Source organism: Numida meleagris, chromosome 5 (assembly GCF_002078875.1).
Source record: "Numida meleagris isolate 19003 breed g44 Domestic line chromosome 5, NumMel1.0, whole genome shotgun sequence".
NCBI lineage: Eukaryota > Metazoa > Chordata > Aves > Galliformes > Numididae > Numida > Numida meleagris.
The window spans coordinates 49,358,845-49,372,521 of record NC_034413.1 but is presented as its reverse complement, the minus strand read 5'-3'; the positions used below and the strand labels follow the sequence as shown (position 1 = coordinate 49,372,521).

At 37.8% G+C, this 13,677-nt stretch overlaps 2 protein-coding genes across 2 annotated transcripts in view; both read left to right on the top strand.

Annotated features, from left to right (window-relative positions):
- Window positions 1–3,401, top strand: part of DFNB59 (deafness, autosomal recessive 59) — a 21,167-nt gene extending 17,766 nt beyond the window's left edge. The window contains exon 7 of the mRNA XM_021399732.1: window positions 3,285–3,401. The gene's annotated coding sequence lies outside the window, so the exon portion shown is untranslated. The remainder of the gene's footprint in view (window positions 1–3,284) is intronic.
- The window catches only part of PLEKHA3 (pleckstrin homology domain containing A3), a 14,520-nt gene extending 843 nt beyond the window's left edge, over window positions 1–13,677 (top strand). Inside the window, exons 2-8 of the mRNA XM_021399734.1 lie at window positions 3,285–3,401; window positions 4,438–4,593; window positions 7,337–7,473; window positions 8,476–8,640; window positions 9,608–9,651; window positions 10,195–10,310; window positions 11,795–13,677. Coding sequence (XP_021255409.1) covers window positions 3,285–3,401; window positions 4,438–4,593; window positions 7,337–7,473; window positions 8,476–8,640; window positions 9,608–9,651; window positions 10,195–10,310; window positions 11,795–11,922 — 863 coding nt within the window. The 3' untranslated portion in view covers window positions 11,923–13,677. The remainder of the gene's footprint in view (window positions 1–3,284; window positions 3,402–4,437; window positions 4,594–7,336; window positions 7,474–8,475; window positions 8,641–9,607; window positions 9,652–10,194; window positions 10,311–11,794) is intronic.

Sequence of the window (13,677 nt, the reverse complement as noted above, 5' to 3'; positions counted from 1 at the left end):
AAATGTTCCTGAAGTCTGAATTCTTTTAATTGGGTTTTGGATGTTGGTTTTAAAGTCTCTGCTTCTGTGTCCTAACCTGTAAAACGTATAAAAACTGGAGTTTGGGGTGACATATACAGGAAATATATCTGTAGAACTGTTGTGGAGAGAAGTGCACCACGGATCTGCATTTGCTGTCAGAAAGTGCAGCTTTGTTTGCTCTATCCTCTCGTAACAGAGACGTCATCTCTGTCTGGAGATAGCGGTGGGTGGGCTGTACTTTCAAGGTGAAAAAGTGCTGTAATAGAATTGATTGTGCCTGTAGAGTAGGTTGTGCTGGATCTCATGCTGTGCTTAATCAGGCCTCTTCTTGGCTACCAGTGACTTCATTGCCCTCTTGGTCTCTTGCTCCTCACGTGTGCAGTTCCACTTCAGAGAGTTTGGATTTTCAATGTGGAACAGTGCGAAGCGAAGCTCTGAGGGTTTAAAAAACACAGGCCCCATGTTGCCAGGGTTGTGCAAGCTTGCTTGGAGTTGAAATTTATGCGTCCACCTAAACTGGCCTTCCAGTGACAGAGAATACATGTACTGTGGTTAAAAAGCTATTAGTTAAGATGTTTTGGCCACTTCACTGTAACTGAAGGGAAATAACACTGTGGAAAAACTATGGTCGTGAAAAAAATAATGAATACAAATTTCTTCTCAAAATAGAATGGTATTTCTTACTTCTAGTTTTGTGTCCAAAAGTGTTACTGTGAAAGATAAAAGGGTCACAAGTAATGATATCCTGTGGTGTGTAATAGACTTCCCATTTGAAGTCTGTTACCTAATAAGTAAATACGTAATTTGTAGTTGTGAGTGCTGTATGCACGATAAACAGTTATATCTACATGCACATGACTGCCTCTAAGAGTTAGTCGCCCTCTAAAATACTGATCTGCAGAACCCTTCTCAACATGTGTTGCCCAGCTGAGGGCATCTGCTGCTGTTGCATTTGAAAATTGTAGCGTCAGAAATTCTCTAGAATTCCTTGAGTATAGCAGGGAAACAAATTTCAAAAAACTAAGCGTATTACTGTTTTTTTTTTTTTCAGTATTGTTACCAACCTTGTTGTTACTCTGTTATGTTTTTGTAGTCAAAAATAGGCCTTAGTATTGTAGTTTTCACAGCAGAAGCCAAGCAGTTTGTTATCGTTGCTGAAGCACTGTGGAAAATGATGTTTAGTTTCCTCCTTTAAAAGCAAAGGAGGCTTTTTTTCTAGCTTAAATAATATGTGTGCATCTAAGCACTTGTGAAATACAAATTTTGTTAAATGTTTTGTCAAATATCAGATGTTATTTACCTAAAATAAGTAAGAAGTGGTTTTGTTCTTTTGCTTGCTTCTGTGGGGCACCTTGCTTCTGTTTTTTCCTATGCCAGCATAACATGAGGTTGAAATAATCATCCTTATAGGGTCCCTTTTTATCAGAATAAGGCTGTTCAGAAACATGTTGACTTAACGCATGTGCAGAGGAGATAAGGGCAGTTCAGGGTCAGTATTCTGCAATACCATATTGTGTGTGGGGAAAAAAACAAAACATAGCGCGTTTCAGAGCTGCATTTTTATAGGACAGAGTCTTCCATACAGTCATTTCATTGCTGTTTGCACATTATTTTAGTATAAGTGGTTGTGTACCCATGTAACTTGAATTTTTTTTTCTATGGGATCTGAGGTCCCTTAGTGTGTTTCTTTTTCTAATTTTTTTTTTTAATATTCTGTTTTTATGATAATGTGGATCTGCCTATTGAGTACATGGCTGCGTTTTGAAAGACAAAGATGTATACTGTTATAGCTAATAACTAACTTAAAGAAAAGTTGCACATTATTATTTCCTTATCTTGGAATTGTGACATTGGAACAGACTGTGCAGGGAAGTGATGTCCGTAGAGATGTTCAAGAAATGTGTAGATGTAGCGCTGAGGGACATGTTTCTGTGGGCATGGTGGTGATGGGTTGACTGCAAGATTTGATGATTTTCCAACCTTAGTGATTCTGTGATGCTATGTTGTCATATGATCTGGTCCTGCACTTCTTGAATTAGCATTAAAACTGGTAATGACTAAATGTGAGCAGTATGAAGCCTTTAGCAGATGTTCAAGAGTGGTGTCTGACTAAATTGCGGTGTTACGGGTGCTAGATGGCTGCATCTTGCTTGGTTGGTTTGGTGGCATGCTGAGTCCCACAGACCACACCGTTGTGTCGCCAAATGTGTTGAGGCCTTGGCCATACAGTTACTCCCCTCCCAACTCAACCAAAGAGGAAACTAGAAATTTGGTCTCAGGTTGTAAAATAAAGGGGTAATCTGTTCATATTGTCTAGCTGATACAGACTACAACGGGTCCAAGTTCTTGGTATGCTCTCAAGGAATACCTAAGTTCTGTGTTGGTTTTAGAAACAAAGGTAATTTGCTAGGCAAAAATATTTTTAATAGTACTGAAAAATACAGTACTCTTTCCACTGAGTGTTGAGTTTTATGACATAGCTGTAAGAGAAATAGAGGAATTGTTGTCATGGGCCCTCACTGATTAAAATGTATTAGCAATTCTATTTGACATAATGCTGTATAGAGTTCTCAGAGATATCTGTATAAACTGCTCTGTTTTGTAGACATAATAAAGTCCGTGATCATGAAATAGGTTTGCCAATGCAAAGCTGGTGAAAATCTGAGTGGAGCTGGTGTAATCTGTCCTTGCAAATGGACTCTAAGTAATATAAGCCACGTCTCAGTTCCCAGTACAGTGCTTGACATTAAGTTGTTGAGCAGTGGGGCTGGGCTACTTTCAGAGAAAATGGTGTGTCAGTGGTTAAGTGCGGCATGCAAATATTTTCACTGAAGACAGTAGGCAGAGGAGACTGAACATGGCAGTTGTGATGACAGTAGTTTATTTCTACGACTATAATCTATAAGAAGTCTACCTGAAAAATGTTTTTGAACAGAGATGTTTCTTCAGAGGTATCCCTTCAAAATGAGATTAATCGGTGGCAAAATTAAAATTTTGTTCTGCGGTGGAATGGAATGTAGTGGAAACTGAAATTCTGCCAATCTTTCATTCAAAAGGAATGGGAATGAAATAGCTGTATGATACCAGCTTGATTATAGAGCAGCTCTTGTCTTCAGACCACAGACTCTTTATTTCCTGTTGTGTCATAGGATTGCTGTAGTGTTTGCGTGGTTTATAAAAGTTTTAACAGCCAAAGAGATGCATTTGATTCGCAATTTAGTAATTAGACTAAACTTTCTTTTTCATGTTTTTGATCTTACCAGGTTGGCAGCCTCGGTGGTTTGTCTTAGACAATGGGATATTGTCATACTATGATTCACAGGATGATGTTTGCAAAGGCAGCAAAGGAAGTATAAAGATGGCTGTGTGTGAAATAAAAGGTAAGAGTTAGATTTCTGCTAGAAGAAATTTTAGCTGTTGGGGAGACACAAGAGATCACCCAATGTGCACTTTGCATCGTAGATGTTTTCCTTCCCTCTTTTTGTATGTTTATAGTTCAATGTGATTGCTTCATAGTATACAAATAATAAAGAGTGTGAATTATGAAATGGTGACATAGGGAAAGGCCTGGGACACTGAGCTTTTTTTAAAAAAAATATTATTGTGATTTAGAACTCACAATATATTCCTCTTTGTTTTGAATAGTTGTGTGCATGTGGCCTACGCTTGAAGTTACCTAGGCTAATTGTTTATTTGTACCTCTTTTTCTGTCATGTAAGGGACTGAAATGCTTATTTTTCAGCAGAGTGGCAGCAGTAACCTGAAAGGAGAGATGCTTATAAAGCAGAGATGCTCAGTCTTTTGTTTTCTCAAGTCACTTTTGTTGTTCTGTTCTTACAGTGTATGAAAGATAATTGAATCTAGACTTCACCTATTATCTCCTGCATCCATGGCTAGTGGGAAGTAGATCTTGAGAAGGTGTGGTTGGTAATGTGAACTCAGCGAAAGTGTTCAGTTGAAGACATAGTAATGAATATAATGGACTGTAAATGGAGTCCACCTCGGTTCTAGTTCCTAGGGCTGTGTGACCTGACAACAGGTTTCTTCTAAAGAGGAGATTAATTCACATTTTAGTCCTCTGTAAATACTTCTCCTTGCAGCAAAACTCTTAAGTTTTGCTGTGTTTAGGTCAGAATTAGAGTGCAGCTGTTACTGCAGGTTAATATGCAGTAAGGAAACCCCCTTTTACTTGAGTTTGGCCGTTGTTTGTTTGCTGTTCCTGCCTTTTCTCTTGAAGATATTCTAGCAAACTGTTCTGGGCTTTCTGTTATTGGGCAGCAGTATTGAATGTATTACTTTGAGATTTTTTTATTTAATAAATAATTATTACCAGATTAGGGTGTTGTTTTTGCTGTTGTTGTTTTTGTGCTTTTTTGTTTTTTTTCTTAAAACTTGTTTTTTCTTCTGTGTCTTCAGTCCATACAACAGACAACACCAGAATGGAGTTAATCATCCCAGGGGAACAGCATTTCTATCTGAAAGCAGTTAATGCAGCTGAAAGGCAGCGGTGGCTGGTATCATTGGGAAGTGCAAAGGCCTGTTTAGCAGATACTAGAACAAAAAAAGAAAAAGGTATGTGTGTTATCTAGAGCATGCACAAGCCAACCACTTTTTCAAATGATTGTTTTCAGGTAATGATAAAACAAATACTATGGTAGAAATTCAATACTATTGTGTTTAAAATATAAGTTGTAATCATTACTAGTCATCTGTAAGGTAAATTCCCCCATGATATTTGAGTTGTGGTAGTGACTGATGCAAATAACTATTTTACATAGTCTGTTACTGATTTGATTTTGCTGCTCATAGGCTTTATCACTTCTCCGTTTTCTGTATTGCTTTTCCATTGGCATTACTTTGCCATCTTCAGATTTGTCCTGCACCACGCATCTATTTGGCATTCTAGGAATGTTGCTGTGACCATATGAAGCATTGAATCCACAGCTGCTGGGAATATGAGTTCTGTTTACTTCAAAGAAACTTGTATCATTTCTCTTTCATCAAATACTCCATGCTTAGTTAGGAGTCTAACTGTAGGCAGTTAGGGACAGGCAATTTAAACTCAAAGTCTTTGGAGTTTGGATATCTGATTCCCAGGGCTGTTTCTGAGAAAGTATGTATCTTAGTTTATTGCCTAATACATTTTTAGACATTGCAGTGGTGATACTCTGTGCCTTTATTCTGTCCAAGACTATGAGGAACCGCTTCTATGTAAGATCAGTCACATGCTTTATTCTTAAAATTTCTGAATGTGTTCAACTCTGTCCTATTTGACATTAAGGCATCCAGAATTTCAGTATGTGGGCACTGTTTTAAGTTTCCTTCTAGTGAAGAGAATTCTTCCAAAAACCCACTGGATAAAATCACCTCCTCTGCAGGAAGACAGCCCACGAGTGCAAGGGCTGCCTTACTGGATCAGACTAAAGGCCTCTTACGAAAACCAAAAGCAAAATGTTAAAGGGGAATAAATGTAAGAAAAAGAATGTAAATAAGGTGATCTCTCCTGGGTAATCCAAGATGTGTACAAATGTGGGTATGCTCTTGTATTTCCAAGTCTGAAGTTTTTCCACAGCTTCTCACAGAATAGTTGAGTCTGGGGGAGACCTCTTGAGATTGTGTAGGTCAATGTACCCGCTCCAGTAGGTACAGCTACAGCAGGCTGCCCAGGACCACATCCAGTTAAGTTTTGAGTATCTCCAAGGACAGAGGTACCACAGTTTTCTGGTAAAACAGTCCACTACCACAGTACAAAACTATTTTCTCAAGCTTGGATGAAATATCCTGTGTTTCAGTTTTTACCCTTTTTTCCTGTCACTGAGAACAGTCTGGCTGTGTCTTCTTTAAATCCTCCTATCAAGTACCGAGATATCTACAAACCTGCTTAAGTTTTGCGTGTGTCTTAACGCTCACAGCTGCCTCATTTTCTCCTTGTATGTCAGAGGCTCCAGTCCCTTAATCTTCTTTACAATCCTTTTCTGGACTGGTCCAGTATGCCCATTTCTGTCTTGCACTGAGGAGTCCAGAATGAACAGAGTACTCCAGATGTGATTTCACAAGCGCTGACTAGAGGGAAAAGGTCACCTTCTTGACCTCTTCTATTGTCAGAAGCAAGCGTCAGCAATTTACTGTTATGAGAATGACAGTACTGTTTGTAGTGGTTATGAAGCCACTTAATTTCAGCTGCTGCTGGTCTGATTCTCTGTAATTGCTTGTATTTTCTGCATAGTATTTTTGGTGTCTTGATGTAACCCTTTCTGCAGTCTGCTAAATTTTCATTCACTGACTTTTTCCTCTGTATTACACTGTAGCTAAGACAGATTTAAACTTTATCTTTTCTAGTTACACGCCTCTTTCTGATTGTCATTAAAGTAGTAGCAGTTACCAAAGAGTACAAACTATTTGTCTAGCAGTGTTCCATGAGTTTATTTACAACCTCTTGGCCTCACACAGCTAGATCATTTGAATTGTGCAGTTTATTAGCAACAGATTACAGGTGCTTTTAGATTGCTGGTGGTTAATTCACTGTCTGCAAAATGTGTGAGGCTAATCAAAAACAATGCAAAGCACATGGAAAGACTAATAGTAATACAGCCTGGCCACAAACGCGCTAAATTATAAAACAAACTCTATAGATATTTCAGAGTTTCCCGAGGAAGCAGTCAGCATAGCCAAGTGTGCAAGCCTTACCCAGTAGGCAACCCTTTGTTGTGGGGAAAAGAGTTTCAGCCCATTGACTGATCCCAGGAATCAGAGATGGTCTGTGTCTGACTTGTCTGTGATGGTATCTTCCTTATCTTAAGCCATTTTTATACCATTTCTTACTCTGCAGATGGAGCTTGAGTGACTCTAGTCATTACGTATCTTTGTTCTGGCTGGTGTAAAATTCTCTTGCTTCACTTTTTGTTTGTACCTTGGAGGCAGGTAGCTTTTGGAATGCAGGTATGTTTTGGTATTATAATGAGCAGAGTTCACTAAAGGGTGGCATTTTTTAAAAAGGATGGTAGACTTGGCCCAGGAGTAGCAGGTAAGCAGTTTGATGCCACCAAGTCCCCATCCTGGTATCATTCTTCTTAGAGTCAGTCCTTCAGGTTCTCCTGAAGTTGCTGATGCCTAAGGTTACCTACAGAACTACTGTGGATCAAAGAACTTTGTTGTAGTCTCTGCTCCTCTCTACCTTCCATGCCATTTTAATTGAATACACGCTGCACTCTGCGCTTGTACCACTGTGAATGATCTGTACCTAAATTTCCAGTAAGTAATGATAATTTTAAGCAATTATTATGCCGTAAGTTGATGTTTCCTTTATTTCTTATAGAAATAAGTGAGACCAGTGAATCTCTCAAAACCAAAATGTCGGAACTTCGTCTCTACTGTGATCTTTTAATGCAGCAAGTTCATACAATACAAGAATTTGTTCACCACGATGAGACTCGCTCTCCTCCCAGCTTTGAGGTATTGAATTTCTATAATGGCATTAGGTACCTTATTCAGCTTAAGGTTCTGTTGACAACTTATGTTCTTTTCCCTTCATAATTCTGGGAGATTGAACTTCAACTCAATTTTTGAATGCTGTGTCTACGTAATGCTAACATTGGTTAAAAGGACAGATGATCTGTTTTATCAGCTTCTAGTAAAAACATAATAACATTTGTAGCGGAAATGCTAAGTCATGGCCTGAACCAGTGATGGAGCACCTGGTGGGAAGGCAGGGCCAACCCAGGGAAGCTCAGGTGCATGCAGTGCCCCTAAGTGACCAGAAGGGGTGGAGCCAGGATCCACCCCTTCCCAGACCCCGTTTAAGAGTTAGCAGTGGAGGCAAGGGTGTCTTGCTGGAGATCCCTGCCTACGGGAGGCCTTCTAAAGGTAAGGAGTTTTTCTTCCTTTGTCTCTGTGTCCACAGCTGCTGCATTTGGGCTTGTTCTCATTTGCTGCAGCCTGGGATTGTGCCACTCTGTTATTATTGCTGTGCTTTCCATCGCATTATAGCATTGCAGCATTGTTGGCTGCTACCCTAAAAAAGAAATGCTGATGTCAGAAAGAAATCAGTATGCTGTTGCATTTAATTGCTTAACTGACTGCATTTGAAGTGCACGTTTGAGTAAGTGAAATGAGAGGGCAGATTTAGGTTGGCTATAAGGAAGAAGTCTTTTATAGCAAGGGTGGCGAGGCACTGGAACAGGCTGCCCAGGGATGTGGTGGATGCCCCATTCCTGAAGGCTTTCAAGGTGAGGCTGGATCAGGCCCTGGCCAACGTGATCGAGCTGTGGATGTCCCTGTTCATTGCAAGGCAGTTGGACTAGATGGCCTTTAAAGGTCCTTTACAACTCTAAGGATTCTATGATTTTAAATTACTGCTAAGTCTTAGTAGTAAGGATTGAATTTAGTGGACATAGGGGAAAATTGTTTTTGTCTTTTTTTTTTCTTGCTTATACTTCTGCTTTCGTTTATTTTCAGAACATGAATGAAGCCTCTTCCTTGCTTAGTGCCACGTGTAATACATTTATAACAACACTTGAAGAATGCGTGAAGATTGCTAATGCCAAGTTTAAGCCAGAAATGTTCCAGCTGCCTCACCCTGATCCCTTAGTTTCTCCTGTGTCGCCGTCACCTGTCCAAATGGTTAGACATTTTTAAAATATCGTTTTCTCTGAGGATCGTGTTGTTTATGGGAGTAAGGATAGCAGGAAACTATTGCTGTGTACTTTGATGTCAGCGGATGAAATCTTGACTCTGCTATGTCCACAACTGGTCCTAAATATTTTATAAATTGATACTTCTCTCTTTCCAGTTTTTACGTAATCAGAGTAATTTGTCATAAATTATATTGCTGAAGTGCTTCAAGTATTCAAATTTCATTAATTTCACAGATAACTCTTTACTGGGTCTTGATATGTATATTTCAGTGTATATCATTCAAAAATGTTTATATTAATCTAATGTGATCTTATTTATCAAAAAGGTAAATAATGGTAAAGATACTGCTTGCATAAGTCTTCGTTACTGATCATTTCTTTTTAGGAGGACGGCATATGCAGAATTGTCTTAAATATCTCACTAATTGCATATGTAGATTCTAAGACGGGCTGTGTTGTAGTTTTTTGTTGTGGGAATCCCTTTATTTGTCCTTTGATCTTGTCTCTTTATTTTCCTTCCAATCAAAGCTAATCCTTATTTTAAAATAATAACTTTCATACGTAGAAATCTAGCAGTGTTGTCAGAAGAACCACAAAGAATCAAAGGACAGGATTTCAGCTTTATTCTGTATGCAGAATCTAAATGATCTTTTGGTGGGGGGAAGAGTACCTCAATATTTCTGTTTATCATGTCAATTAACAAATGGCTCTATGACTAGATAATATTTTGGGTAAATTGCATTTCCAGTTTGAATGCTTCAGTATTGGTGGCGATCCATCTTTTTTTTTAGTGTTAAAACAGGTTTTATATTAACAGTTGTTTTTAAGTTAAAAAAAATAAAAATAAAAATCACCCACCCTCTTTGTAGAGGCTGTGAAATAAAGTATAAATTAGTGTTGTGTGGTGTATCATTCCTGTGAGTAACTTGTGACTTTTTTTTTGGTCTTCCTAGATGAAGCGTTCCATCAGCCAACCTGGTCCTTGTTATTCAGAAAGGTACTTTTCTATTTCATTAAATTGTATCTCATTTCATAAACATCTCCCTGAACCTGCTAGCACTAAAATGAAACTGTGAGACAAAGTTCACTTGGCAGAAGGTGGGGGGGGGGATTAAAAGGCATAAGTTGATCTTATTTTGAAAATTACAGTGCAGATCCACGGTGTCTGTGGCAAATAATGGAGCTGCTGTGTCTCATACTCTCTCTGTAAATATTTATTCATGCTAGGAACTTCATGCAAATGACTTCTGTTAACTTCACAAAATTGGACATGTAGTTTGAAGTGCTAACATTGGTTTTTGGGTTAGTCTTTCATGTTTTTGAACTATTTTCTTCTGCATGCAAACAACATATTGCATTTTTATTTCAATTTTCCAACTTTAAGATTTTGAAAATCAACAGTGTTCTGTTGGCTGTGCCATTTCTATGTCAGTATAGTGAAAAATGTGATTGATAGAACAATATCATCTGTAGTCAGAATTGTTTTAAAATTTGGATTCTTGCAGATTTTTCATACTAATCTAACTCATTTTGCTTATAGGAATAATCACTCTGTGAAAGAACCAGTTTCATCCCTTCATCGATTATCACAGCAACGCAGAAGGACGTACTCAGATACAGAATCTTACAGTGATGCTCCCCTGGAAGATCCTCAGAGTAAGTTTGGAAGAGGGATGGTTTTCTTTTGTATCTTTCTGTAGAATTTATTACCCTGTTTACATCAACTGTTTTACTGCTGATGTCAGTATGAGGGGTAAGATCTGGTTATAGGATTCCTACATTACAAATTGAAGTGCCTGTATTACGTAGCTGACTTTTCTGGCTTTTGTTTATATTGATAAGAATCTTACAGCTGAAGTGGTTGTATTGAAATGAGTAGGACTGCTTGTAATCTAAAATGGAGATCTAATCAGAGCAGGAGTGTGTGTACTAAAACAATCTTACATGCATGTTTTTCTGGTAAGTGGTATGGCTTACTGTTATTTGCTGTCTGCTTGTTATCACTAAACAAATGCTCCTTTCTTTGAGCCCTCTGACTAGAGGGCTGTAATTTCTCCCCAGTGCCTTGCTGAAAGATCGCTCATTTCAATGGCTGTTTGCCTGTTGTTGAGAGCAGCGTTGTTCTTAAATCGTTTGGCACTGCAAATAAATAAAAGCAACCTCCAAAATTATAAAGTGATGTCATGATTGTAGTCTCTCCTGATTAAATGGGCTTACGGAGTTAGTAGCCGGTTCTGTGGTTTTTCAGTCTTAAATCTTGCTGTCCTTTAGACTCCATCCGAACTCCTCTCAGGAACACTTTTAACTTGACTAGTTTTTCTTGGCTAGTTCTGGTTTAGTCTTGCTTTCCTCTGGAATGCCTAGTGCCTCACTTGTATTGAGAAAACCTGAGGCCTATTCAGTGCTGAAAGCTTGTGTGAGCCTAGAGAGGTACTAATGTTTTTACATTATCATGGCACAAATTCTTGCACCTCCACACCGTTTTCTTGGTTCTCTGATGCTCACATATTGTGGGATGACAACCACTTTCGCCTCACTCACCTGCTACCAGCTTAGGGTCTGCCACCATAAATCCTGAGCTAATAAACTTGGTTTAGACTCTGTTCTGTGTTTCACTGATAATGTAGCTGCACATCAGTCTTGCTTTGGTTGTTAACTTCTGGACCTTTTTCACCAAGTCTAACTCTTTTCAGAACTGCTGAAAAGTCTTGTTCCTGCTAATACCAGGTTTTTCTAGTTAACCTAGTTCTTCCTCTTTCATGACAGACAGTTTAGCAATACTCAACTAGTACGAAGTCATCCATTTCATTTTAATAATAGAAAATATTTTAATTAAATGCCTATCAGTGCATCAGTTTTTTCTCAAATTAATGTCTTTGTCATACAGCATTTGTCTGCACAGATAGCTGTCCTTCAGAATGTAAAATTAATCCTTTAAAAGAAGGTACCAGATGCATACTAGGTGAACATTCATTATATCCATCATCCTTGTGCATGATATTGATTGAAATCCTTTAGAAGTTCAGAGTAATTATGCCTCTTATTCCTGATGTAGAGCGAAGACTGAACAAGTAGAATAACTGACAGATTGGATGAGGGTTTTTTGATTGAAATTTAAATACTTCTCGATATCTTCATAGGATCTGCTCACTGTCCTAGAAATGCTGTAAATGGAGATCTGGTGTCATCAACCATTCCTGAAGAAAATAAATCGGTATCAAATGAAAGATCTGAAGTGGAAGGGAGTCTCTCATCCTTTTCTTCCTGAAGAAGCTGAAAGTGTTAAATTTTCTATAAACAATGCTATGCAAAGGCTGCTGTAATTATATTGTTGTTACAGGAAGTAGTAATTTCCCTTTTTAGAAGGATTTCTCTGCACTTTATAGACTAACATGAAAACTATCTTCGAAGTGTATTTTATCTTTATATAGTTTATTTGCAAGAGTATTTTCCTAATATTTCACAGTTTGAATGTGCATTTTTTGGAACAAATGATGGTTTAACAGATAAGCATCTACACTTGTAAATGTTGCTCTTTATAAAAAGTTTGAAGGTCTGACTGATACAGTAGTAAACTTGCGGATTATAAACTTCAGGAAAGATGTTTTGTTTTGTGTTTTTTTTTTCTTTTTTGGAGAAGGTGCAGCTTGTACCTGCTGATCATTCATACAAGCAGTCTGCCTGGAGCTTTGATGGCCCTGCAGTGGGACTGGGCATTAATGGGTATACTCTAGCAGCATGATGGTGATTGACATTGCCTTCTTTAAAAACACAAGGATATACATAATCTGGTTCTTATTTTTAGCCAATGAGAGTAGAAATATTTAGTGTATTTTTCTAAAAAATAAATAAAAAAAATAAAAATTGTATACAAATAATATGAAGCATTTGTACCAAGGATTGGGTATTTAATAATTTTTATTTATTTATTCTTTTTTTTGCATCAAATTTTTTACCTAGTTTCACTACTTAAGATACAAAGATCTGCTAAAGGTTTCAAAATGGGCATAAATTGTTTCTGGTGTATAGCATCACAAGTAGCTAACGCAGCACTTCTAATGTATACTCTGCTCACATAATACTTTGCTAAAAACACATCTTACAGAATCAAGAGCTGAACTATTAGACCATGAAGCTGCTGTTGATATGGATAGGTGTATCTCTATATATTTTCATTATAACATATTTATACAAAGGGAGCTTCTGTTTTGGTGACTTCTTTATATCATTTCAGGATGGTATACACCAGGAGGGGAATTCTGCTCTCAGTTACATTAGTGTAAATCTGCATTAACTGTAAGTGAGATCAGATTCCCATACTCGGTAATTCATAAGAAATATAGTATAGTATAGTAGAACAGTGCCTACTAGCGCCTTGATCCATAAGGTTGCTAGAGTTAGCATTGTAACCTTTTGGCAGGGGGGAGGGTTGGTATTCATTTAGAGATAAACTTGGTTTATAAAGTCTTAGCTGTAGAGCACTTTAAGCAAGCCATTTACTGTTTTTGATTTACACAATTCCTAAATAGATGCACAGGGTTTTTTGTACTTGAGCACATAACAAATCTGTTTTTTATAATCAAATCTTTTATTTGGTCTAACTTGTCTTCCTTTGGTGTATATGAATAATTGGGTGGTTTTGAAGCAGTTCAGAAAAGACAGATGGGGTTGGAATTGAAGGTTTCATTATAAACTTGTGGAATATTGATTTATCTAAATCAAAATAGATCCAAACTTTGAGGAAAAACATAAGCTGTTGCTCACCTAGGCTACTAGTCTTTTAAAGCGTTCTGTTGGGGGTCAGATGGAATGGAAAGTCTCATTTCAGTGAAGTTATTCATGGCTTCCATGGTGCTGTCATTTGTGTTCAGTTCTGCCAGTTCTCATGCAACTGTCATTTGCATATCAACCACACACATGCTTGTATATTTTTTTCCCAAATGTTTGCTTTTATGTATTCTGTATGACACCTATGGCTATTGTAAAAATAAGTATTAAAAAAAGACATGTTCGGAGAAGTAAA